At 45.3% G+C, this 27871-nt stretch overlaps 1 protein-coding gene across 2 annotated transcripts in view; it reads right to left on the reverse strand.

The window, feature by feature from the left end:
• The window catches only part of CADPS (calcium dependent secretion activator), a 173426-nt gene that overhangs the window by 90751 nt on the left and 54804 nt on the right, over positions 1–27871 (reverse strand). For both annotated transcript variants that reach the window (XM_042880802.1, XM_042880801.1), the window contains exons 4-9: positions 27241–27321; positions 23721–23957; positions 21934–22055; positions 7175–7286; positions 2775–2914; positions 509–575 (exon numbers count right to left, since the gene is read on the reverse strand). In XM_042880802.1, coding sequence (XP_042736736.1) covers positions 509–575; positions 2775–2914; positions 7175–7286; positions 21934–22055; positions 23721–23957; positions 27241–27321 — 759 coding nt within the window. The remainder of the gene's footprint in view (positions 1–508; positions 576–2774; positions 2915–7174; positions 7287–21933; positions 22056–23720; positions 23958–27240; positions 27322–27871) is intronic.

The following is a 27871-nucleotide window of genomic DNA, read 5'->3' on the forward strand; positions in this document are numbered from 1 at the left end:
CCATCTGTTTACTTGAAATTATTAACCAATAACATACAGGTCTACTGAAACTGGGATGGCAGAAAGTAGAAAAGAAAAGCAAAGAAGAATGAGCAGTGATTTTGAAGATTAGATAAGCATCAGGACTGAAATACTGACTCTGATGCAGCCAACGATGAAACTTCTGTAGATTTCAAGAGCCTTGAAACTTGACCTGGAGGCTGAAAAGGGAGCACCTGCACTCAGGTACCTCCAGCCAACGCTGAGCTTCCTTCCCATCTCACTGAATTCCTCCCTAAAACTGTTACTCCATTTCAGCAAGCATTCAGTTGCATCACAGAACTCCTAGCTAGTGATTTGCCACAGGGCTGTCCTTGAGACGATGTCCGCAATTGAAAGAAAAAAGACCCAGGACTTAACAAAGAACCTATGCAGAACCACAGTTTTGCAGCAGCTACACAGTACTGTAAAAGATCAGAACAAGTACTTTACGCTGTAATTTAAAGTCACTTATAGGTAAATCTCTTACCTGCACCAGAACAAAGAATCGTTTCTTCCATCTCTTCCAAACATTTTTACCAATGGCCCATAAATATCTAGGAGAAAAGAATAAGTGAATTCAGTACACAAATGACAAGCTGTTGTTTACAGTATCTTTTCTTCACAGCTAGAAACCAAAGTTAATGCAGAAGAAGGAGTAATTACAAGACTCTCAAGTTTGGCAGCATTACTGAATGTGATTATTTCTAGCCTGAACGAATAACCTGTAAAGAAAGAGACACAAAAAGCTCCCAGAGTCTCGATGTTACACAGTATTATTCCTTTCTTCCTTCTTGTTTTTTACAGCTTCAGAATCCAGAAGCCCTTTAATGCCAATGAATAGCTGCTATGTGGTCAGATGGGTGAATACATTTGCAGTGGCAGAATTAAGAGAAAGAAACCCTAAGTGTTGCTTTAAGCCTTCACAAAACCATTTGGCTGAGGGGAAGTGTCAACGAGAGGGCACCTTACTGCATCAAAGGCAGCGCCAGGGACCCCACCATACACGGGACTGACTGAACCAGGTCACTTTGCTGAACAGCTGAAGATGAATTCCTTGAAATTGCTTGGCTATGAGCAACCTGAATAATTTCTAAGAAGGAGTGAATTTACTGCATTCCACAAAGGCAGAATTAACTTTTAAAATTAATGTCAAAATTAGCATTTAATCTCTGTGATGAAGCAGCTGCTGTGACACTGTAATACAAACACTGGCAAAAATAGCAGCAGCACCAGACTAGGAGTAATTACAAAGACATTGTTCAGCATTAATATGTTTTACGTATCGTTATAATTACTTTGGTTCTGGCTCCATAAATAGAAAACAGTTCCTTTTCGGTTATGCTGGTGGTTTTTTATACTAGAAGAGATTCAAAGTATGTACATGGTGAATGTCTAAGCCACAAAATTCCATGTATTGTGCTCATGTGGGCACTGAGTGGGCTTTGAGCTCGAGAACAGGGAAATAATTGTCTTAGTGGCTGCTGCAACTAAAACTAGCAGAAAGACAACCGTGCTTATAGTAGCAAGCTAATATTACAAATCACATTGTTTCCAGCACCATCTTGTATGTTAAATGTTAGTTGTAAAGAGCACGAGAAAAGCCAGGACTGCTCAGCCCTGCTGCCATCAGATCTGACCAAGGAAACAAGCATGACAGGAGAACTGTTCTTTTTTTGCTTTTGGTGCTGTGTTCACACTGGAAAAATTAAACTTCACATCTGGCTATTGGCTCTGATCTCATTAACAGAGAAGACAGGAGGATGAGGAAAAGAAATTAAAAGATGCGTGATTTAATCCATCTAATGGATTGAGCCTAACAAAACATTAAGAAAACAAAAATGAAGCAAAATTACTTTTATAGCCCAAAAATGACACTGGATAAAGAGTTAATCAAAGCAGTGATTTTCCTAGATAATTTCTACTTTTTATCACATCCTCAGCTCTTAAGAGCAAAGAGAGGAAAGCCTTGACAATGACATCAGCTAGATCTTTCCAAAGATGATCTAATTTGTAATTGCACTACCAGTGAAAAGCGTGTCTCAGTGTTTGCTTCTGGGCACCAGGGAAAGATGGGAATAACTCCCTTTTGGCCAGCTCAGGTCAAGTTACAGTGCACAGGAATTACATAATGTTGAACTAAAAAAATTCCTACAGCGTCACAACCTCTTCTGTCCCTGTATGGGACATGTGGAAGCCTGGGGAGGAAGATGGGGGATTCCCTTGGCCCCAAATCCTCTGATACCGATGCACAGAGGGGAGAGATTCCCCTTTTAACACCCCACTCTGTTAGTCCTACTTACATTCTCTTGCCTCCCCCTCCAGGCAACCACTGTTTAGTTTTACTGTGCATCTCTGTGTAAATAATGACGATCACACTGGAGTCTATTTCAAGCAGAAGGTGCACTGTTTTTTAGGTTGTGAGAAGTCAACACGGGGAAACACAGAATAACTTAGGAAATTTTTACAACCTACCATTGTTAGGCAGTTCACTTCTTATTTCCTTAAAGGAAGGAAGCAATCTAGCAATTTCCTAAGGAATAGCATTTAAAATTTAAATTGTTTGGCTGATATGCATCAAGAATGCATACCTATGCTAAGAATATGGAAAGTGCCTCATAAATGACCAAACTAATGCCATTACATTTCTTTTGATCTCCTGTGAACCTGAGAAGAAGATTCACTTTCAGAATCTCAAGAAAGAGATTTTTTTAATGCTCATGCAAAACAAATGGAGTTCAGCCAAGGACACTTACCCAGAGTGCTTCATGTTTTGGGGCTTGTCCATTCGTACAGCAAGCTTGATCTTCAGGTCTTGATCTGGGCAATTTTTGGAAACTGTCATTTTGTGCCACTCTGACTGCTTTGGGCTGTTGGGAGTGGGATGCAGAACAACCTGCAAGCATCAAAAGCAACAACATTAAAAACTGTTCTCAATGTGAGTTCCACAACAGCAGAGCAGAAGAGCTCTGAAAGGCAGTCTGGAAATTTCTATTCCCATCAATGAGACTAACTTCTCTTTGTTGTTTTAATTTTTAACATGCAGCTTATGACTTTGAGATTAGTTAATATATTCTCTGAGTCCTCAATGTGCCCCTGTTTATAGGGTTGGGCAGAACAGAACTGCATTTATCGGTTCCCATCTTGCAGCTGTTTAAGGAAAGTGGACAGTAAACAAGCTTGCAGCTATGCAGACAAATCACTCTAGAAGTGATGATGGGCTGATGTGATCAGCAGACCACCAATAAGTTTTGCTGACGTTGCTTGCTGCAGACCTCCACTTTCAGAGCCATACAACTTTGCGAGCCTCTAACCTTCCTGATGTTTCCATGAGGTCCACACAGAACATTATACCTAAAATGGTTTATCAATCACTACCATCAAACTGATGAAGTTGCTCTGTTATTTTGCTTCCTGGCAAGACTACCTGCAGTAGACAACCTTGTAGACAGGTCGGTGAGTCTGACTGTGCTACAACAACAGATCAAACGTGCAGCACATATCTTGACAGCAGTGGCTGCAGCACTTTCTGCTTTCATTTCATGCAGAGAGGAAATGATGGGGTAATCTCCAGCTGGGGCAAATCAGTGCAACACCAGGGATTTGAGTGGAGCTGTGCAGATGAATACCAGTGGCAATGCTCGGCTAATCAAAGAAACTGGAAGGCTCCAAGTAATGCCTTCTGTTCATAGCTGTGCTTTTCCACTCATTCATCATCCCATGAAGCACAGCATCTCACTCTGTCAGCAAGCCACAGAATATTCTTCAAGAACTAAAGAGCAGTCACAGTTTTCTCCTCATACTTCCATGTGTCCTCTAAAGTGGCTCAACCCTGTGACTGTAAAATGTCTATCTGCAAAGTGAATGGAAGCACAGCACAGCTATAGCTGTCTTCACATCGGAATGATGCCCTCTCTGATGCTCTCTGCCTCCTACGCCCCTTCCTCTTCCAACAATTTCTCTCTCAAAGGTGACTTTGCTGGATGCAAATTCACTACAGTCTCCAGTATACTGCAGTGAGATGAATCTCCTCTAAATCCATTAACATTTATGCAAGCACACTCCTTTACAAATGGCAGCATTCACCCTTGTTATTTGCTGTGCTTCCATCACTCATTACTCACTCATGCTTTGTCGGGTTCCTGCCAAACTCCAGACAAACTATACTCATATTCCAGAGATATCCACCTTTACTGCTGAGCCAACAAAGCAGGCTTTTTCCTCCCACTAAAATACACCTCATGCTATTAGCCTCTGATAATTGAGTTTAAAATTATTTCTGTCTTCCAAAGCCTAAGGTTAACATCAGTAGATTTTGAAGTTCACTCTTTTTCATAAACGTTATTTCACACCTCCTTTACTGAATTACATTCATGCTTTCTCTGGCAAGAATCCATTATTAGTCACCTAGATTAACTGAGCAACATCAGTTTCTTCTAATTTACCCCTCTTGGAAAAAATACCTGTGTTTCAGCAAAACCTGAAGAAAAGCAATGAGTCCTGCACACGGGTGTTGTTAGAAACATGGATGGGCCCAAGCTCTGTGCATGACCCAATACCAAGGCCTTGCATTAACCTGCACATCCCCACAAGGCAGGAGCCACTCGGGCTGTTTGCTATACTCTCTGCTTTGATTTCTAACTCTTTTTCGTCAAAAGGAGCATAAACGTTGTGCAGTGTTGTTGCAATTCATGGCTCTTCCCCTCCTCACAGTGGATGAAGCCTTGGCTGAGGTCTGCAGGCACTTTGCCACTGGCTTCAATAGGGCCAGGATGGATTCCCATGGCTTCAGCTGCCCATCCAGCAGCTCGGGGCTTGGGAGCTCTTTCCAGCTCTCCCTCGACACAAGCAGCGCAGTGAGGAGCGCAGGCTGGCTGCCAGCTCAACGCTTGCAATAGAAAGTGAGCATTGTGCCGGCCTGGCAGAGCACAAAGCCTCTTCTCAAAGGGCGGCTGAGCATGGGTGTTTTTGTGTATAAAACTGCTCCACGGAGACTTTGCTTCCCTTCTCTCTTCGCAGACAGGTTCATGCCCATTCAAACAGCTAAATCAGGGGCTTAGCACGCTCCCGGTTTCATTATTCTGTTAAAAAGAAATCCTGACGTGGCCCGATGGGACACGCGTCATCTCGGCCGCTGCAGGCACCGCGCGTCCCTTTGAAGTTCAGCCTGCTCAAAGCGCCGGTGGCCGCCGGCCACAGGAAATCGTCCCGTGCCCGCTGCTGCTGGCCCACATTCTTGGGATTTCAGGAGCTCCCCAGGGGCAATGGCTTCCCGCCGGATCAGGATTCACGTGCATTGGCACGGCCAGCTCTTCCGTACCTCGGGGCAACGGGGCCGTGCAGGGGCATGACATATTTCCCACAACAAGGCACAGGGCTAATTGCTTCCCGAGAGCAGCAAAGTCAGCGCTGCTCATGGCTGCCTGTGGAAACCAGGCTTACAAAGCAAGCGGGTCTGCAGCGAGCGTAACCACGCTGGGGAAAAAAAGCTCTCAGTGGCATTGCGTATAGCTGGGTGAAAAGCTCTGCTCAGCAGGCGGCAGCAGATAAAGGGAGGTACCTGTTGGAACAGTGTGGTTTAGAAAATAATCCTGAAAACGTTATGATGCTGTGCCTCAAAGCAAGCACGGGTCTTCAGCTGGAGTGCTGCAGCCTGCTGGGGTCACCCTTCTTTTGAAAGAAAAGGGGGAAAAGGGGGAAAAAAGGAGAAACGGGAAAGGCAGTGAGAAAGGATTGAGTTGTGGATGAGGAAAGTCTGGAGAGGACATGACTGTCCTTGGAGAGAAAAATGAGATGAGGAAAGCAGGAGTAACTCCGCTTTTTTCTCTCTCAAGTGCAAGAACAAAGGGCGTTACGAGAATGTGAAAAGACAAATGGTCAAAATGAACACAAATTATAGAAGACAAAATCATCTGTGGTGCTTTCCGCTGTAAAGATATAAATTAGAGCAACGACTCACTGAGACCTAAAAGAACCTTTAGCATTTGCATGAACAGCATGAGTGAAAAATCTTGTTAGTGCTTCAAAGTCACAATGTGGCTGTGGAGCATCCTTGGTGATGCCAGCTCTGGGGAATCCACATCAGACTTGGTGAGGTTCCTACCATCCATGACCTCAAGGTCAGACCATGAGTTCCTTCACAGCTTCCAGCCTTTTATACCCAGGTTGTGGGATGACTCTGGACCGGGATTTTCTCTCTGGGTAGGAATAAAAGGCTGCACCCTGCGTGTGTGTGGTACAGCGTCTCCAAGATTGCTTTCTTCTCCCAGACTTTGAGCACAGCTAAGGAACAAGGACACCAGCCCATGTCACCAAAGAGGTGCCACTCTTGCCGAGGGAGCTGAGGAAGGGGGTGGCAGAGTTTGCTTCGGCACGGGACTGTGACAAATGAACAGCTGCAAGATGCAAAAAATCCAAGGAGACTAAGTGAAGTGCCTTAAAACCCCAGAGAAGTACTGTCCACAGACACAGTGGGCTGTGGTGCTGGAGGGACATCAGTTCCAGGGCTCTGGTGCAGGGGCCACAGGTGAGGGCCCAGGATGGGGTGAGAAGGGCGGCTTTGATGTCCTAATGGCTGGTGCCAGGGCAATGCAAGCTCCTTGCTGTTAACACCACTGACAGGGGCAGTGGACTCTCACTTCCACTCCTTAGCCCAATCCTACTGAAGCCAGTGGCTGAGCCACAGTCCCTGGGGGAGCCAGGATTTCAAGCATTTTGCCGTAAGTACTGCCATCAGTGCTTTCAGATGCTCAAGCTGTGCACTGGCTGTTCAGTAGATATGAGAGTAGCTTAACACGCTCCTGCCAAACTTAAATCCTCTCTTTTTGCTACAGCATAATCCCCTTTTCTGCCTCAGGAATGTCCATTTCCGTAAGCAACTTTCTAAAGCTTTCCGGACTGCCAATATCACACACAAGATCCTTCGCTTTTCCTCAGTGCAGGCACAGCCAGCTGAAATGCTGCCATTAAAAACTAACAACAAAGACAGCATGCGAGGTGCATTACTTTCCAGCAGTGGAGAGCTTGCTTTCTTTCCCTCCTGAAGCTTGGCAAAGAAGCAGAGCATGTTGTCCTCCAAAGATATTTCCGTACGGGAGAGATTTCTCTAGAAAAGCAGGGCCAGAAGGAAAAATTGTTAAACTCAAAATGTTCTTACCCTCCCAAGCTCCTTGTCCTCCAGTGCCAGCACACCCGTACTCTCTGTGAACAGCTTCACCTTCACTGCAGGAAGCGCGTGGGTTGTCGTGAAGTCTCCTTGGGTGCCCCAGCTGCAAAAACAGAGACATGCTCAGCTCTACTCACAGGCCAGTAGCACTGCTGCTTGGGTGGGCAATGGTTAACCACAAATGCGGTGCCTGGCACAAGCTGAAGTTGTTGGGCTGACTGAGTGACAAGGGTATTAATTATCTTCTTAGGGAACTGAGGGGACAGATGTTTGGAAAAACCATGATGGTTCTTTTGGGAGAAAAGATGGTATTTGGAAGCAGCATGAAATCAAAATTAAGAGAACTGATTTAGAAAGAAAGAACAGTATGTCTCTGGCAGTGACAGCCTGTATAGTTACAACAGAATCTGAGAACAGAGAACACCTGCACCTAGGACATCTGTAATCACTCATGCCTCTGCTCTTCTCTTGGCTAATTAACCTCTCATTTCCAGGTTCACAGTCAAGTTTTTCTTTTCTGAAGAAATGTCACATTTAACCTGGGTCCTCTTCTGGGGCTCAACCCAGCCCTCTAGCCCAAATTTAGGCTCAAGCCACAGTGCAAAGAGTAAATCCAGCTAGGTGGGACTGCAGAGCAGGATGCCAGCTGCATTGGGAGGGGATGGCAAGGGCCAGGAAATGGCCACCTTTCAAGCACAGATGAACCCTAAACACCATCTATTATTTGTACTCCAAGAGTTCTCTTCCTGGCAGGTATTGAGGCTTAGAAAGCAGTGCTAGGGAAGCTGAATGAACCACAGGATAGTGCACAAGAGTGCATCCTAAGACCCTTTTCTGTAGAGTCTGGTTCAGTTAAGGCTGTTAGCCTTAAGCTGCAGTATGGTAGGAAAATATGTGCAACTAACAGTTCCTTGGGGAATACAATACCATGAGCTCCAGGCACAGGATTGGACCCACAGCCTGCTGACATGAATTGCCAAAATTGCCATTTTGAGCCTTGCAATGGGAACTCTCCCTGCAGCTGACACCTTCCTTGTGCAAGTCTATGGAGGCTTGCTAGGGATACACAGGCTTGAAGCCCCGCAGGGAAGATTCAGTGATAGGCATGAGGAAGTCTTCCAATCAGCCACATAAGAGTCTTCCTCTGAAGCAGGACATCAGAGAACACATGAAGACCAGCTCATTGCATTTTGCTGCAGACACTTTCCCCCTGGGCCCTGTTCTCACCCCCAGCTGAGACAGGACTGCACAGCCATTTGAGCCAGCACAGAGAAAGCTGACCCTGGCTTGTCCTTGTCCTGCTGCAGGTATTTGGGAAAGCAATGCCTCAAATCCCCAGTGAGCAGCTTGCTTCAGCTGGAGCCGCTGCCTGGTGAGCCAGGAGGGCCCAACTGCACTCCAGTGATGAGCATCCTCACAGGATGCAGGAGGTGGCAGCAGCTGCACACTGGTACCTTACAGAGCCGTGTGCTCCCATGGGTACCACTCCATCTTCCCTGCTGCACTCACCACCCCGTGCTCATTTCTCACACCCCAGCATAGCCAGCACTTGCTGCAGACAGAGGCAACACTTGTGCCAGGGCAAGCACCTGGACAGTATCCCAGTCCTGGACCAGGAGATGCTGCTGCGCTGGAAAATCAGAGCACAGGGCTCTCTGTGCTCGTAACCACACTGTGTGGCAGGGAAAGGTCGTCTCTTTTCACCCTGCCTGGATTAGCAGCTTTCCTGCTATGTTTTCTAAATGGATCCCTCTGGTTCACTTACTTCCTTTCTTCAGCTAATCAGTGGTGACAGCCTGCTGGTCCTGAGGGAGCACTGCCAAATCCTGGGACTCACTGCTAATCCTTGTGTAACTTCTGGAGGTCTCATGTGCCCAGCAGACCCCTCCAAACTTGCAGAACCTGTTCATGAACTTCAGAGGCCTCTTCTCAAGAATCAATACATTAATTTCATCTTGGGTTGCTTCTACTCATTACCACCCCCAGCTGAGCTCTATTTCAGTTACAGGAAGACTACTCTTTTTAAAGTCACCCAGAACGTACACAAGTCAGCTTGTGTAAGAAAGAACAGAAGAAAGAAAGAACACAGGTAAAGGAGATCTGTGAAACGCCAAGTCAGCTCAACATCCCAAAGCCCAAAGCTTTTCAAACAGGCTCAGCAGTGTTACCATTCACACCAACATCTCAAATCATTCACCTGCATAGGGTTTTTCTGATTCAGGAAATGTCTCCCTCTGGCAAACAAGAACAGACTGAACAGCATCTTGGAACAAAAATTAAGTGAAAGTTGAACTAATGTCTTTTTGGAAGCTTTAAACAAGTTTAAAAGCAGCAGAGAAAAAAAAAAAAAAAGTATGCCTTCTACACTAAGAGCTAAGAAACCATGGTGCTTTTATGTTTGAGAGTTTGCAGACACGTTTCAAGATTTCTATATCTTAGAGAGTTAGGAAGTTATTAGAATAAAGCAAGACACAAACTTCCAGGCAGGGCTAAGCAAAGCACTCCTGACTCAGCACTTGCCCTTGTTAGAAGAGAACAGCTCAGCTGAAGGTGAAGGGCATAGGGATGGCTGAGAGGATGGCTCTGCTGCAAAGAGGATGCTCCTCAACACCTGACCATGCCGAAGCACAACATGAAGCTAACAGATAAGAGCTACCGTCTCTGTTCTTCTCATTCATCATGATCCAGATTGCCACGTTGTTCCCAGAGACCTTGAATATTCATTGCACTTCAAAACTCATGCAAAGTGTACAAGCAAGCTTGAAGGCAAATCACAGAGGTGTTTTTTACAGACTAAAAGGAACAAACAATGTGCCATGAGCAACAAACACATCAGAGTGATGTGATGGAATACACACTGCAGCCTAAAGTAGTGCAAGCCAGATGAGAGCTACAGCATCTCACTAACCATTCCTATTCATCCTCATCCTATTTATGACTTTTGCATTTCCTACCGTCCTCAAATTAGGTCCTCTGTTCCCTTGAAATGACGAGGAAAACACTAGGATTACGTGTTCTTCAGACAGAAATACCAAACAGCAGCTTCTGTATTTTAGAAATTATTGGGAAAAATAATTGTTTCCTTATGTGCACAAGGAGTATGGTTTAATGCTTTGCCCTCCAGCCTATCTAGTCCAACTGAGTTCAGCAGATGAGCATGTTCATTGCAGAGCTGATTAACAAATTTAGTTCCCTCATCAGCTTTGCTTTGATGTTTTCTTCTCCAGTGTCCTGTTCTATGTTTCATCTTATAGGAGGATGCATCAAAGTGCCACAGAGCATGTCTTTGGCAGAAATTACCTACAGCACTGCAGTTCCAGTCAGATGCCAATACCACATCTCATTCATATGTGATGCATCAGCTTCCTAATGTATGTTTGAAACATGAGAACCAAGAAGCAGCCTGATTTTCTAATTGTAGATCATGATTTCTCCCTTGAAAAGAACCCCATTGTCACTAGCAAGGAAAAATTGGGAAGATAATCTTCATTTAGATAAGAGGAGAAAGTAATAAAATATCCAACCTTACGCTGTGTTATTTTGACAGCAGCTGCTTTATAGAACTCATATCTCTGTTTACTATTAAAAAGCTCTTATTTGCTGAAGCACTCCCAGACCATATGCTATCAACAAATGTTACTAACCAAATACAAACAGTAATTTTCATTAGGTTTCCTTCACGAGAACAACATTAACCACAAAGGGAATAAATCTTTCCAATGACAGTAAATACACATAGCAACCCTTGACAGCACTGCGGCGTTTACATATTTATACCCCAATTGCCATGAAAAGATCCATGCCAGCAAACAGAGACCCTCAGAAGTTGGGTTTTGTGCAGGCTGAAGCCTGCAGTGATGTCATTAGTTGCCATAGTGACGCTCAGCATAAGGCCATAATTCATATCATTGAAATACAATTTGTATTCAATCTAAGTAAGCAGTTTATCTGTGCTGTGTATTAAGTTATTGTACACAAAATTAGGTCTGGACAATAGTTAAGCATTAGGATACTTTTGAGGGAATAATGATGTAGTGCTTTCATTTTCACATGTTATACTTAAGCAAGTTATTACTGCAGAAATTGATTTGTTAGGAAAGTGCCTTTGGACCCATTCTGGGCAAATTCTATCAAGAAATAGCCACCATCTCTTCCTCACGTCAGAATCCACGCTTACATTTGAAAGCAATAGTACATCAGCAAAGCCAAAGGATACAAGCAGTACACAAAAAGTATGCAAGCATCAAAATCCTGACAATGCCTTCTCAGGTAGGACCATATTAATTGCCTGAATCCCATCTGAATCCTTCAGCCCAGCATGTTTTACTGCCTAATGTATCCCAAAACCTAAAGTTACCCAGGAATTTATGCCATGCATAAGGACTGTGTTACAGTTATAATCTTATTTGTGCCATCTGCGGTATTCCAGTGATATCATTTGGACCTACTTGCATCTCCAGGGGTTCCAGTTAGGCATCAAATTTGGTATCAGCAGCTAAACTCTCATGGCTGCAAAAAATCAGAGGGTGAGATCTGCCCAGCTGCTAACCTGACAACCTGTTTTACCTTCTTAGAGCTTAACTTGCTTTACTTTTTACAAGCAAAATAAGCAGATCATCACTGTAGGCTATGGGGAAGCTTTAGGAAAATATTTCCCTAAAGGTACTATCAACATTATTAACAAGCCTGCCTAGAAGATCAAGAGTATTTTTGTGAATGAAACAAATAATGTATATCCAGAAGGGAAGGTACTGCTCTGAAGCCCTAAAGACAAAATCACTCAAAGACCACGATGCTGCTAATTGCACACTGCTCAGTATGTAGGAGAAACTATTTGGGATAAAAGGATAAGGCTTCTGGGGTCTTGTCCTTACTGCATTGAATAGTAGACCAAGCAGCAGATCTCTGAGTCTGCTTGTTTCTCTTCACAGCAGCCCACTTACTTGAGTTAAGAATTTTCTCCGTTGTCCTCGAGAGACATTAATTTCATCATTCCTATTCACCTCCAGTGCCTACGTGCCTCTAAGGGAAACTTTCATACCAATGACCTTACAAGCTGAACTTGCATATTAATACCCAGGGGAATTAATTAAATCCTATCATTTATATCCTGTTGTCTCTAGCAAGCCCACACAGCCCCTGACTAATTTTACAAAGGTGAGAGCCCTCTTCCATCCACGGTCCTGTAACTTCACCCAGCTACAGCATCAACACCAGTGATTTCTGTAAATAATGAACAAGTGCAACTGAATTACATCACTGGGCCATGGATCAGTCCCGCTAACCAGCTCGGCCTGTCAGCAGGCTAACGTGGGAGCAGCTGGACAGGGACTTGCTTTAGATGGGGTTGACATTTAAAAGTGATCTATGATCAATTTTCACGGGCTTCAGAACTGCCGGAGGACACCTTTTCTCTCTCTCCAGGTACATTTATTGAAAGTTTGCCCAGCAGCTTGCATGAAACAAATGGGGAACAAACAGAAAAGAAAAGTAAAAAATATTAGAGGAGAGCTACACTCTTCCCTGCGTGTGTTCACTGCAAATGTACCTTACAGCCAACAGACACAGCATGAGCCTGGGACATGCCACCTCACCGTGGGGGACACCACGTGTATGTGGTCCTGTCCAGGGCAAAACTGGTATGGCTGCTTGGTGCAGGAAGGTGGCTGCACTGCTACAGTCTGTCTTCATTTACATTCTCCCAAACTCCTGCCTAAGTAATGATGGTTTCCTTCTTTAGCCTGCTCTCCACCTCCCAGAAGAGACCTAACCAGGGAGCAGCTTTAGTTCCTGGGGCACACATCACAGATGCCTGAAGCTCAAGCAGCATCAGAAAAGGCACAGAGCAAACCTGCCTTCCTGCAGCCAGTGGAATAAGCAACACTCGCTTCCCTAACTGCGGTGTTGAGGTGTCGTTCACTTTCACCAATTTCTTGAGATAGCAACAAGGAATAAATTAAGTGTAACGGTGTTTAACTGTTACTACATGTGAAGAAGCCTGCTGCAAAGCTTTTTATTATATTTTCTAACTCTTCCCATACACCAGCTATTTGAGAACAGTAGGCAGAAGCTGATGACTAAGGTAATAGTCCCTGGTGAGCTTCCCGAGCTGCCTCCTCACTTCTCTGTGAAGCAGCAGCTCTGTACTGCAGAGTAAGCACAGATTTACTCCGCTCAGCAGGACAACCTGGCGCAGGGACAGCATTCATTCCGTCGGGCTGAAAACGTTAATTTCATTTTCAGAAATGAGTCTCTGCGAATTTCTAGGAATGATGCACAGCTGCCAGCACAGCCCACGTGCAGATCCCTGCACCAGTGGCCTCTGGGAAGTGTCAGCAAGGCAACAACAGAGCAGGAGATGGGTCTGCAATGCATGGCATAGGAGGCACCCATACCTTCAGCAGCTGGCCCACAAAGAAGTCATAAAAAGAACTAGGGCATGGCAATGCCTCCAGGAAAACAGATATATTTTTTGCTGCTCTCGTGGGTAATGGCAATAGCTAGTATTTTATATTTAATAGCTAAGGTTTTTGGTTTGCGTCTTTGGGATTTCAAAAAGAAAAAACAAACTAAGGGAAAAGAAAAACTGAGGGGTTTTGAGTCTAGGAAAACACATGGCTAAGTCACATGTTGTTGTGACTCACAGATTTGTCTCAGTGGGCACTGATCCATGTGGGGTCCCACTTCTGTAGGAGAAGCCCACAAAGCAAAGCCAGGCTGAGATGCTGGGCTGGGACAGCTACAAAATGATTTGTCATGTTTTGTAGTAAGACTACAGACCTACCTTTAGGTCAGCTGGTGATACATCACTTGTAGAGAGATCTGAGAATAATATCATAGAATCACAGAATGGCCTGGGTTGAAAAGGACCGCAATGATCATCCAGTTTCAACCCCCCTGCTGTGTGCAGGTCGCCAACCAGCAGACCAGGCTGCCCAGAGCCACGTCCAGACTGGCCTCGAATCCCTCCAGGGATGGGGCATCCACAGCCTCCTTGGGCAACCTGTTCCAGTGCATCACCACCCTCTGTGCAAAAAAAGGGATATACCTGCTTCCTGGGGTCTGCCATGCAGACGTGCCCACGTTACCTGTCCTGGGCTCCTGCTATTGTAAATGGAGTTAAGATAGTTACATCAGTGCATCAGTTAAGATGCACTGGAGTTAGGCCTTAACTTGCTGCACCCCAACCGAGAGGCTGAAAAAAGACGAAAGGAAGTCTGTCCTTCAAGTGCCCCTGTCCATCCAGTGATGCAGGTGCACAGAAAGGTTTGAAATGAAAACCCCAATGGCTACAGTTAGATGCAGAGAACACGCTGGTTTCATCCATTCAAAAGTGTCCTCTCTAGGAAATCAAATTTGGGCATGAAGACAGGTGTCCTTCTACTCCACCTACAGAAATGGATTATGGATGGTTTGTATCCATCACACAGTCTGGCTCCCAAGACCTGCTCAGTCTCCTCTGAGATTCCTCCTGCTCTAAGAGGATGGCTGCTTGGTGTCAGAAGTGATAACCAAGGTGATCACACACAGAAGGACGTGTCCTATTTTTGCTCACATTTGTTTCCTCGCCTCTCTGTTGTTGGTAGAACGGCCTTTCAGCCCCATCCCCAAGGAATAAGCTGAAGTGGGAGTGACAGCACAAACAAATCAGGCACTCTCAAAGCTTTCCTAGAAGGTAAGACCTGCTGACTTTGACATAGGCAGTGTGCAGGTGGCAGAGAAGTCACTGCCCTAGTAAGGCACACAGGCTGTGGTTGCCTTCCTGCTGTGCACAGGGCACTGACACCTGCCCTGATGGGCAACTCAATGGCTTTCTGAGATTCCTTGCTTTCCTGGGACATCCTAACTCCTTCCCACAGAGGGTGCATCACTCAAATGCCAAAAAAAAAATACACATTATCATCAAAAATTCTTCTGCTTATGGAAAATGTGCTTATTTACCCAAAAACACCACTGCAGATAGCACTAAATGTGTTATGGAAAAGGTGAGCAGACAAGGATGGATCAGCTCCTACCACAGCCAGGGATTTCTCCAAACCTCCAGCCATCATGTTTTCATGTTTTCCCACCGCTCTGAGACACCATCTCAATGTCACATGGACCCCATCCTGCTGAGCACCCTGCAACCAGCACACAAGGCAGCTGCTGAAAGAAGGGATGTGAGATGGATTACATCACATAATAGCTATTCACGGCCACGAGATGGCATTCCTGCCCCAGTGATGTCTCTCTGACATGCCTGTACCCAGCACGGCGGCACCCAGTGCACACAGGAGCACACACCCAGGCTCTGCTTTTTACTGCCAAAGTGGGTCTGGTTTGGAGGAGAATTTATGGCAAGGCCACAACCTTCAGAGCCTCTATGGGAGAAATAAGCACCCTGATTACTTGGTGTGATTTAAATGATGACTGCTTTTAAAATGCCCTGTGCTCCTGCTTAGTACTATGATTTTACAATTAGAGGCAAACAGCTCAGCAGGAGGGCATAGAAATGTAAGCCCAGCTACCTTTTATTGGGAGGTCTGAACTGAAAGAATAATTGCTTTTACAAGGGCTGCCTACCCTGCGTGCTTGACAATACTTTATCAGTGTGCCTGCTATGGATACGGAAGGAATCAAAGATTCATTCATGAAATCAGTCTGCATGCATTTACTACCTGTTGTTGTTAGCACTTCTGGCATAAACTCACTTCAATACCATGCATGTTCTCACTGCTACGCTATGCAGGAGCTGAGCAAAGACTTCTGCTGCTGAATCAGTGCAAAGATGTCCCACTGAGCCAGCCACAAAGCCACATGTTTCATATAAACAACTATTTAACTCAGATATGGTTAATCATTTCTATTAAATGCTACCACCCTGAAAGGAATCCAAACTAAGGAAAACTCAGGTATGGAAAAGGAAAGAGAAGCCCTCTCTCTGAAAACACAGATTACTGGCACATAGCCGAGACTCTCCCTTATAAAGTTAAGAAGAGGAAAGCAGCAAACTAGCTTCTAGATGTAAACTAAGCCAAAAACTGTACAAGGTCTTTGCCCATGCAGTGCCAACAGTACACAGCTCCCTTTGTGCTGCTCACACAGGGCTGCTGAGACCTCAGCATGTTCACAAAGGAAACAGGTCTCCACCTTCATCTTCATAAAAGACAGCCAACATGTTGACAAATGACAGTCAAGGCTGGCCATTCCATTAAACCATTCTTTCATCCAGAGCTCTGTCCAGGCACGAGTGAGCAGAGTAGTACTTCTTTAAAGCTGTTCTTTAAACCATGCTCTGTATCTTCCTACAATGCTGTACCCTTCATTAAATAATAACATGCTCTACTTGTACACAGCACTTGATAAATAAACCAACAACTTGGCACTTTTCATGTCTGATCCCCTGCCTTGCACTCGGCAGGTGACGTGCAGAACTTGGATGAAGGCATGGCTTGTTTTTTTTAAACACCAATCATGGTTATTAAATAAGAAGACTGAATGTAGCCCAGGACTTTTGTTATTCAGCTCTCTTCTTAATTTAGCAAATATTTTAGCACACTGCATCCTAGGCTCATTTCCATGTCCTTTTGGTCTTAGCTAGCCCATCTTAACATTGGTTGCATGCATGGGAGTGATGCAGCAGACGGGTGTAGATGAAAATTGCCTTGGGCATCATCACACCTTCTGGACTACTTAAATTTGAACGTATGCGCTATCACAGGAATACATAATTCCCAAATGCATAGGAGCACTCAAGAATTTAGACAGCTGGCTAGAAAACAGAGTGAAAGAAAGGTGCAAGAGCTCAGCCCTTACTAGACATCAAAAAATCCATGCAAGAGCAATGCCACATACGCTCCAAAGGTCAGAAAAAACACAGCCAGAGCTTGCATTTACTTGATATCACAGGCAAGTCTACAGGAACAACTACAAGAGCCAAGTCTATTGAAACAAGATTTCATTACTCCTCAACGCCGCTTCTAGTGTAACAGTTATCAATAGAACTGCTGAGCAGTAGGTCCACATACGAGTTCACTTTGCAGGTAACAGTCACAGAAGAGAGACGTTCTACGGGCACAATGCCTGGTGTGTGAATGACTTTCCTTTGCTACCCCAAAATAAACGACAGCAAAAAAATGACCAAGACCAACACTGCTCAGAGCCTCACCCTTGGGGTCAGCTTGGTATCCCAGAGGTGTTGGCATCTCACATTAGCTGTACCCAGGGCTCCATCACCTGCTCTTATACAATCATAAGGCTCCTGTAGGTTTTCTGAGGAAAAAGAGCTCTAAACATCTGCACAGCTGTGAATCAAAACCATGCAAGAGGAAACGGAAGCCAATCAGTCTGGGTAATTACGGCAGCTTATCGTTATGCTGAAGCAAATCTGAAGAGGGGGAGAAAAAAAAAAAAAGCCTCCTCCTAAAATTTCCTATTTACTTTTTATCATGAACTGCACCCGTCAGAAAGGCACCACAGGCACCCACTGTACCCACCAGCTGTGCTGGGGATACACAATGGGAACTAGGGGCTATGCTGCTTCTGCTCATGTTAGTATAAACCCCTTTATAAGTTTAATGGAGTTAAATTTATACTACAGTACAGTATGCAGTATTTATTTGTAATTCATAAATGTGAGCTCATCTCAAAAGGACTTTTGCTGTTCTACCCTGGGGAACGCTCGCAGCATCTCCCAGCTAGCTGTGCCAACAAAACACTGAGTGCAACAAAATGCTCTTAGCACGCTCCTACTCCATGCAAAGCCACTGAGCATCACTTTAAACTGCGGTGTCTGAGGCAGGGTTTTCCCAAATGATAAGAGCAGACTTTCCCCTGCTGCAAAGAGAGAGGACACCCCTGCCCTGCAGCTGCCCCTCCTGCAGGATTTTGCAATTTGCTGCCCACCTCCCAGAAGGAGACCCTCACAGGGCACTGTGGGAGGATGTGGTGCAGCTCCTGCTGGGCTCACAGTCAGCAGCATGCTGCATACCGATCCAAAGCTAAGACACTCATCAGGTAAGAAGCTTGCAGAGAGGGTTTGGTGTGAGAACCCAAGCATGGGCAGCCTGTCAGGGCAGAGCTAAACAACACACCCATCTGAGCACCCTGAAAGTCAATCAGGAAGCAGAATCGGGAGCAATGACAAGGATCAAGCAGGGCACCTGTCTCCTGGCACAACATCTAAGGGAATGGAAGGGGGCAGAGACAGAGAAGTTTAAAATTTTACGAAAGACATTGCTCAAATGAGAGTGAGCTTCTGGAGGGAGACAAGGCTCAAGCCCTTGACTGTAATGAGCAACGTAAGACCTGACGTGGTCTGAGGTGAGAGTACAGTGTCTTCACTCCAGTACTACCCCATGCACATTCTCCCCTAATCAGGCGCTTACTGCTTTTAACCCAGATAGCTCATTTGAACTCAGTGCAGGTACAAGTGATTTTCACTACTGTATACAAGGGGAGAATGAGACTCATTTCCACGCTAAAGTATCTCCAGGTGGATATACAGCATTTATTTACAAGGCATGAAGGACCTTGTTGTTAAGGTCTTCTTCCTTTCTTTTGTTCTGCTCACATACAAGAATTGTGGTGTTATGAAGAGGTGAATCACTGGTACAGCCCATGAGCACTGCTACAGGCATAGGTCAACATTCCAATATATCCCACAGCCTTTTTGCAGACTGTAGGACAGAGGTGCTGTCACTGGACCTTTTGTGCTGTTCCCAGACTCGCTGGCCACCTTGTTCTCCAGCCATGCAAACAACCACATCAGAAAAGCAGCTCCTGGCAGGGCATTGCTGGAGATGTGCAGCAGTCACCTCACCCTCTGAGTTTTGCAGAGAGCAGATATCAAGACAACTGACAGGGAAATAAAACGCTCTAGGGCCTGTAAGAATATTGTTCCAGTGCAAAAAGCAATAAAATCCTGCCTGGACTGGGATTTGGGATATTACGTAGAGGCATTTGTGGGTTAGGGCACAACACAAAAGCTTTTTCTTACACAACTTATTAAAAGCTCTACTAATAATACACTGCAAGTCTGATCTGAAATAACCCTTGCTATTTCAGGTCTGCCTTTCCCTAGAACTGTGCCATCCTCAGTACTCGTGCTGAGACAGATAATCCTTACATGAGGGGATTGTGCTTCAAGTGTCAGGAATCCAACATGGAGCCTAAGAAGAAAAAAGGACAAGTATTTACTGCCATCCTGAGAGGCAAATCCCTTGTACACAACCAAGCTGACTGTTTGGTACACCCCACTGCTCACCCTGCCTCTTCCAGGCTCCACTAACAGGATTCAGGCTCCAGAGTCACTAAGATGAACATCTGATTCTCAAAAACGGCTCACAGTTGAAAGAATCACAATTTAATCTGAGAGAATAGTGCCTCTTTTCAGAACTCTTTTCAGTGTTAATCTGCCCACAGATACTTAAGCTGCATTCTATTTTTTGAGCCTCTGAGATACAGATGACTTGGGATGTGCAGGGGTAAACTCCCCTGCTTCAATACTCACACTTTTGTAGCAGTGATGCTCAATATCCCCCAAACTTACCCCACATACCCAGGCCATGCAGCACCCAATGCAAAAACACACAAAAACTTCAGGTCTGGGGAACATGATGGGGCTCCATGGGGCAGCTCAGCATGCCCTGCCTGATCTAGTTTCTTCACCAGTGAGTGTTTTTCTTATGACAAAATGTACATGAGCAGATGTGGTGTGAATGACCTCAGTGAAAGTGATGCTGGCATCCACGGGACATTTCAGAAGTCTATTCTGGCTCAGCACAGATCTTTTGTCTGCAACACAGCAGACAAAACACGCCAAGGACTTTTCTGAGCAGTTCCTATGATTGTGTGCATCACCGGAATACCTGGAGGCATTCAAGTCATGTATTAAGCAAAATGACAAACACGTCACAGCTGGTTCATTCTCTCTTTTCTTCTTGTCTAAAGAGGAGAAGGTAAGTACAGTAAACTGCTTTCACTCAGCTTCTGTGTCCCCTGCATGAGGAAGCAAGGTGAACAATGTACTTCTAACACACAGGAGGAAAAAGGATACGCTTTCTGTGATGGTCTCAGGTTTCTGTGGAATGTTACTGTAGAGTCTTGGCTTGGGTGTCTTTTGGTTTTGGATGTAAATCCCAGGACCCTCACCAAATGGAACTGCCAAGCGCTTGGGCTTTTCCATATATATTTGCCCAAGTGATGGAGCAACACATAATACTTCAAACCTGACTTGCACCTCTGTAGGAAGTCAGCACAGAGACGAGGGTGATGGACTTACATAACCTGTACCAGGCCATAGCATTCAGTGTTGGCTGCATGTTCCTGAGGGCTGATGGCTTTCTGCCCAGACACTGTACATTTCATTACGATAAAAAGACCCATTCAATTAAAGAGCTCACTCCTGCATCCCTTATTTCCAAAACAACACTTGTATAAATGCTGACAGCAAGAAGGCTTGTATAAGGAAGGACAGATTCTTAGAGCAACAGTGGAATGAAAAGACTGAGATAAGAAAGTACATGTAAACCAGCAAGTCTGCTATTTAATATGGGGAACAGTAATTTCCTCCAAATAGAAGGAAGCAACAAGAAAACCTAAAATAGTGACAAATGCAGGTTCGTATGGAGATTTTCTTCCACATACAGCTCTCCTACTTCCTTCTCTGAAGCAGATTTTAATGCGTTTCGAAAAATAAGCTAGGCTGCAGTACTTCCCCTGATTGGGAATATTGTGTTTAAATCACTTACTGCAGATCCCTATTCTTCCGGTACAGCGCAGGGTCCAAAGCATCAGCATTTTCTGTGCCTCTGCGGGAGGATGGCAGCTGATGGAAGATGTTAGCTGACACCTCCATGACAGCACCTCCCTTGAACCATCTGCCTGCACTGCTCGTGCATTTGCATATGATGCAACTGCACAGCTTCAGTTGGCTCCAAGCTTCCTTTCTTCCATGAGCTTAGAAAGCTCCTGGTGAAATGTCACTGGGGATTGGTCCATCATAGGAAATAGGGTATGGGATCAGAGAGGGAACATCCCAACGGCAGCCCCTCCTGCACCACCTAGCATCTCTGGAAGAGCTTTATTTCAACTTAGAAATTATATGAGGACGTGCACTCAAAATGTCATTAAAGAGTGAAATCTCTGTGGTAAACAAGAGGAAAACAGTCTCAAAGCCACATGAACTGTGTTTCAAGTCACGAATATAACAGATCAGAAAGGAAATAAACCATTCATCATTTTCTTCTTCCAAATTAACAATGATTAATTACTACTTGCAGACTAATACAAAATCTGGAGGAAACAGGAAAAGCAAAGTACAGGGCTGAGGTGGAAGTTGTAGGGTTTGGGTCAAAGAGGACAGAAAAAAGCTCTGTCCTTGAACTTAACCTCAGCACCATGGCCTCAGACACAACTTTAACCAAGCGAGTTGAAGCCCTCCCCTTCTCTTCTGTTCCACCTCCAGCTGTGGCTGCTGTTTCCCTTCCTCACGGGGCCACCAAAACCCAGTAAGCCAGTAAGGATGAGATTATGTACCTACACCTGATGGCAACAGTTCAGATGGACACTCAGACAAGCACTTATCTAAGCGCCTGCTTAACTCCATCCCTACTTAGCAAAGCACTTACGTACAGGCACAAAGTTACATGCTACAGGGAGACATAAGCCTGTTATTAACACTTTTTTTTCCCTCAGATAGGCAGGGCTTATGTGCCATTCTTAGTCGCAGAGCGATGCTCTGCGTAAGTGACATGAAAAGCAAGACTCACGTTGGCTTTGATGCTTCAGCCTGGTCAGTCTGCAGTTTCTCACCACCTTCCACTTCCATGGTGCAGTACACGATGCGGTTGGGGGCCAATGACTTCAGACCCTGAACCTCCATGATGACGACCTGCGGGCAAAGGAAGGCGGTGTGAGAGGAGAATCTTCCCTCAGACCTCACTGGCTACTGATCCCATGGGTCAGGCAGAGTTGGGGTCCTCCCTGTGCTGCTGGGCAAGTAGGGGCACCAGGGAGACCTGCAAGGAGATTGGCAGGCCTGCCTTGGCTCCTCTCTGATGAGCAAGAGTTCAGTGTGCAGAGCAGCAAACAGATCTGCCACCTCTTGAAGTCACTGCTTCGCTCAGCTGCTGCTTCCCACTGGAAGGGTTCAGCTGGAGCAAAGCATTTTTGACATCCCACTGTAAGGATGAGTCTTTTCACAGCTATACACGTTACACAGGCTTTTCCAACAGAGAGGTCCAAGGCTTTGTGATAGTTCTCTGCTCCTCTGTACAGTAGCACTCAGAAGTCAGGGTTTATTTGATGCTGCCACTGAAGGCATTGTCTCTGGGTTCACAGCCCTATTTTAAGAAAGACTGAACTGAATATTATAAAGATGGTTTCAGCCCTCTAACGAGTTAAACTCTGAGACTTGACAACCAGCACTGTACATTTTGCACTGGCACAGTGTATTGAGCAAGAGACTCCGCAGGGAGAGAAATAGGAAACTACACAAAACCAGGATTTCCTTATTTTTCTGCATCCTACATTTTTGACCCCATCCTGGTGCTTGTTTTGACAACGAAACACAAAACCATTGACAATCAACATCTCTGTAACGGTGCTCTGAGATGCTGATAATTCCATGGAGTAAATGCCTCGCCTAGACCACAGATATGTTTGCACAGAACAATTAACTTAGCTGAAAACAGCACTATAGCAGCACTTCTTTCAGGACAGAGACAGCCTATTTCAGAGGAAACCATGTGTCCCTGCAGCACTCTGCCACCCGCTGGGCTGTACAGACCTACAGCTCAACCCACAGCAGAAACTCAGAGCTCAACACAGAGCAAATGGCAAGCCAGCAAACCACAGTATTTCCACACAACCTGTTGGGTGCATTCAAACCTCAGCAATTTTTAATGATTTTCCAAAGAGGAAGCAAAGCTTGCAGAGAAATAAAGTGGCACCCCTAACTGGCAATAATTAAACACTGACATTTACAGTGTGTTTCAGTACACTGAGAACTAGAACTGCCAACGAGGAACCCCTGTAGCATTATGCAGGCAGAGTTGTCAGCCTCAGGTTCTGGTTTTGTTCCCTTAGTGCTTCAGAAAACAAACTGCAGTAGCCAGGATACTGTGCACATCTCAGGGGTACTGCAAAACATAGAGGCCCAATCAATCCTTGCATTTATTGCAGTGGTTTTAGAAACAGTACAGGGAGAGGGGCTTTGGTTGGAGTTACTGCTGTACAGTCAGAAACAAGCTTTATGAAGTCAGACAAACAGGCAGATTTCTGAGCCAGTAGATAGGCATCAGCAGGCAGTTCTTTTACAGCAGGTTTATCTTTTACAGTTTTTTCCAGCAAGATAATCAGAAGTCAGAAAGGACAGTATCTGACTACAGGCAAAGCTTCTGGTAACTCAGAGAGGTTCCTCATGGAGATCAGAAAATGACTCCCACTGATCTCTCTCCACCTAACTGTTAAGCTTGAACTCTGCAGAAGTTGGCTGCTGAAATTTCTGTTCCACCACTTTTGCAGGCTGCCTGCTGGAACACAATGTGAAGCTCACCTCCAGGGAGAACGACAACACAACGTCTGACTTGGACAGCTGGTTCTCATTTTCTTCTCCCATGTCAATTATCGAGGTGTTGTGACTACGCTTCAGCTTCTGTAGCTTGAACTCGGAGCCTCCTTTAGACACAGGCATGCTCTCTAAGTTGGCCATCAGGAGATTGACGGAGGACTTCAGCTCCTCGATGTACATGTTTTCCATTTCTTTGGACACAAACTTGGGAAACTTGCGCTCCTTGGATTCAAAAACAAAAACAACAGAATGAATCGTGGTGACAATCAGCACAGGGAGAATCCCTCGGGAGCATCTGCAGAGAGGGGGGAAACGCCCACCAACCAGATGACAAATTACAGCTTCCCCCTGTGTAATGCAGAACCATTATCATTAGCTTCCCATAGAATTACTACTTGGTCCTTATCCAACTTTGCTGTTTCTTGCATGCACTTGCACTTCATTTGTTTCCTGTCTGCAAATGGCTTCCTTGTTATGTATTAATTCCCAATTTCAGAAACAACAGGTCAGTTCCCTGCTGAACTTTGCGACCGACAGCAATTTACTAACGAGTCAAAGCATGCAGACATTTCAGGACTTTTTTTTTCCCCAATCTCTCAGATGTGTCAGCTGAAAAAACACTACTGAGCCCAAGCTGTGAGAGGAGCCCAGGGAGGCGAAACAGCAATATGTGGGCAGGACTGCTTGGACCCAACTGCAGAAAGGGGTAGAACACCCTCTTCACTACTTGTCAGGGCCAGTGCCTCCTTCCGAGATAACCCTGATGCTAGCAGTTCTCTGCCTGTGGATCCTGGTGACTTCACTGGGAGATCCTCTCATGCTGCCTGCTATTAACAAGACCACGAGAACCAACGCGACACTGTGAGGAAAATGTGATGTTCTCCAGAACATGCTCTCTGCTTTGAATTGCTGCCTGTGCCCCAGCTCTCTTGGGCTCCTGCTCTATGCCCTACACCCTCAGATATGTCTGCCCATTCCCTGAATGTGCTCAGGCTTTGAACATCTCACAGCAAGACTGTATGAGGCGTACGACAGCAAAGCAGCATCTGCAGCCAGAGAACTTGAGACTGACATGCAAAGCATCAAAGTTGCAATTCATAACAAAATAAAAAGCAGTTTGTAAAATGTACGCTAAAAAAGAAAACAAGGTCACGTTCATTCTACAAGACTGTTATAGGGCTGCTGGAAAAATACTCTACTGCACTCAACAGCCTACCCACTGCAAGCACAGCTCACGGCTGCGTTTACTCCATAGAGTCTTCTGTTTCAAGTCTCAATCTTGGGAAGCAATTCTCTCAAGTAAATTAGAGCTGGTGTAAGATAAATTACCTAATCAGTCTGTGTTACTGCATAGGCATTACGAAAGTTGCAAGCCACCTCTAGAGAAAGAAAAAAACCACAGCTGTTTCAGATGTTGAGAACTACTGCTGAAGCAACGATGCTCAAACATGATTGCTTTTCTCACCCTGCTGCTGCCACTCTCTCCAGGGATTCAACTTTGGCGCTGTCCCCAAAAACCTCTTCACAAACACAGCAAGGCCTGAGACAGTTCACTGCGTGTCACCAGCAGCTTCTTATAATGAGGCTAAAAGCAGGTAGCTTGAAGTGATGCGTAGCAGTGTCATTGGGATTGGGTGTGATGATGGAAATGCAGAGATGCAGCTACAGTCCCAAGTTACCCAGCATGGTCCTGCAGCACCAGGATATGAGTGCTTTTAGAATCCACTGCCTTTGTTGCCTCCTACCTATAGATGTCCTCCTAATGAGGAGTTAACTTGCCTTTAGCACGGTGTTGGTTCAATGAGCACTGCAAGTCTCCCTGTGCAGCAAAACTGTGTTAAAAGCTGCAAATTGGAGATAAAATTGGAAACACTGCCCTCTCGCAGAATTGAATTGTGAGCCTACTCTGTGCTACAGGAAAAGCAGTCCTGCCCAGAAAGGAGGATACAGAGAAGGATTCAAAAGGTCATTTGGATGCCTCCAAAAGGCAGCATTCATGGGTCTGAAAGAACAAGGATTCCTGCAGACAGGTGCTGGTGGGATCTGACATTCTGGAGAGAAGGCCTCCAGCAGCCGTGTGAACGAGATTAAATATCAATGACTGCCAAACAGGTAAGTCATGTTTACTACTAACCTCCCTCCAAGCTGCACTGCTGTGTTTGAAGGTTGAATTCTGCACTGGGAAATGTCAGCCTGTGTTTAGGACCTTGGTGTGACTGTCTCTCACAGGTCCAGCAGTAGCACAGTTTGTTTGCAGTATCCTTGGGGGTGAGTGGAGAAGGCAAATCGTTGTTTGCAAAAATAACTCGTGAAGCTGCAGCCTCTGCTGGCTGCTGCTGAACTATGCACATGCCATAAAGACAAAACAAAGCAACAAAATCAGACAATCTCAATCTCGTACCCAGAGCCTGGCTACCCATCTCAGAGCAGCAGTGCACTGCACGGGGGGGTACATCTCACTGCAAAGAAAAAATATTGTCCTGAAAATAAAATGGCAGAAGGCCAAGTGCTGAACAAAGGAAAGCAGCTGCAGTCAGTTTGCTTCTGGTGTTACCTTTCTCATAAAAGCCTCAGCACTTGGACACAGCTTCTTGTGCACACAGGGAGGGACGTGGGTCCCCAGACTGAGCTAAGTCTCTCTGATTACACCTTTTTGTTTTCCATATGGTAACAATTCCCAGATCATCCAGAAGCCAGATAGATCATTCCCAATGTCTTCAGCTCCATTAGGGTTTTATCTGTAGCTCAGAGCATCTGATCGGAAGCAAGGATAAAATCTTGTCTGTGCTGATGTCAACAGGGCCCAGAATTTCTCTCCACAAGTGGTCAACCAGAGGCCAAATAAATGTGCACTGAGAGAGGTGTGATTTGTTCCTAGGGAGATGTCTCCTTAGAGAAGTGTCCCTGGGGCACTTCGCCGGGTGTGCTGTTACAAAAACTGTCTTGAACTCCCATGTCTGCTGCTCTGGATGACAATGATGCCCACAGGGGTGCAATGCTAGCCTGCCTGTCCTCATGCCAAGTGTGAACGTTTGAGACAGCAAATGTGCAGCACCCTTACAGAGGCAGAATGTACCTACAGGCAGGGAACTGTGGCTCCCAGCAGCCCAGTGTACTGCACAAACTCTTTAGGGCAATTCTGGCTTCCTGTTACATGCTATATATTACCAGCCAACAAGGAAATTTGAAGAAGAGGGTTCAGATGTATACATGCATATCTAGCTGCAGCAGTTCAAGACATTTTCTTTCCCAGTTCTGAGGACTCATGAATACACCCGAATATTTTGAAAGCACCTAAACTATCTCAGCTCATTAGGGACATTCCAGGAAAATCACATTGTAACAGCATCTGCAATAGTTCCTTTCTTCATAGCTGAAGAACTGCTCATTTTTTTACTGTGATTATTGGGAGGAGAAATCTGCGAGGGAAGTGCAAGACCTGGGAAGAGTAACAAACTACTTATACACTTGTCAGTGCAGAAGATTTGTAAAATTTCTTTTTTACCTTGGCAATTTGCTCTGCCATTTGAAGACGTCCATCCAACTCACGTCTGATCTGTGCTGCTTGCTCATCTGGGTTGTCCAGCTACATAAAACCAAACAAAAATATTAAGGTTAAAAGTCAACCAATGCAGAACCTTCAGAAGCCTTCCAGTTTTTCAGGCTGATCACGCAAAGTCTGTGTGCCACGTTCACAGGGTCCCAAGAGGGACAAGAGCAGAGGAATGTGCTAGCCCTGTTTTAGATGCTTGCACAGCCTCTGCACACAAGGCCCAGTCACCAACCAAACACTCTCCTGCTCCTGCCTGGCACCCAGAAAAAGACTGCAGCCTTCAGCAAAGAGCTTCTCCACAACATTTCCCACAGCCCTGTAGTTCAGGCACCTGCTTGGCCCCCAAACATCTTCTGAAGATAAAAAGTTGTTCCTGCCAATTAAGGAAGCAACTACAGCGCATGAGCAAGACACAGGTGTCTGCAGCGAGCAGTTTTCCATTGGTAGGACTCAGAGGTAGGTATGTTATTTTTAGTGGGAATACGAAGTATAGATCACACAACAAAAAAGCACAAAATCAAATTCAGACACCAAAGAAGTCAAAAGTCGCAGTAATGACACAGCAACCTTATAGCACCTTTCC

This window comes from Lagopus leucura, unplaced genomic scaffold (assembly GCF_019238085.1).
Source record: "Lagopus leucura isolate 7727_CA_CO unplaced genomic scaffold, USGS_WTPT01 Super-Scaffold_100028, whole genome shotgun sequence".
In the NCBI taxonomy this organism is placed as follows: domain Eukaryota; kingdom Metazoa; phylum Chordata; class Aves; order Galliformes; family Phasianidae; genus Lagopus; species Lagopus leucura.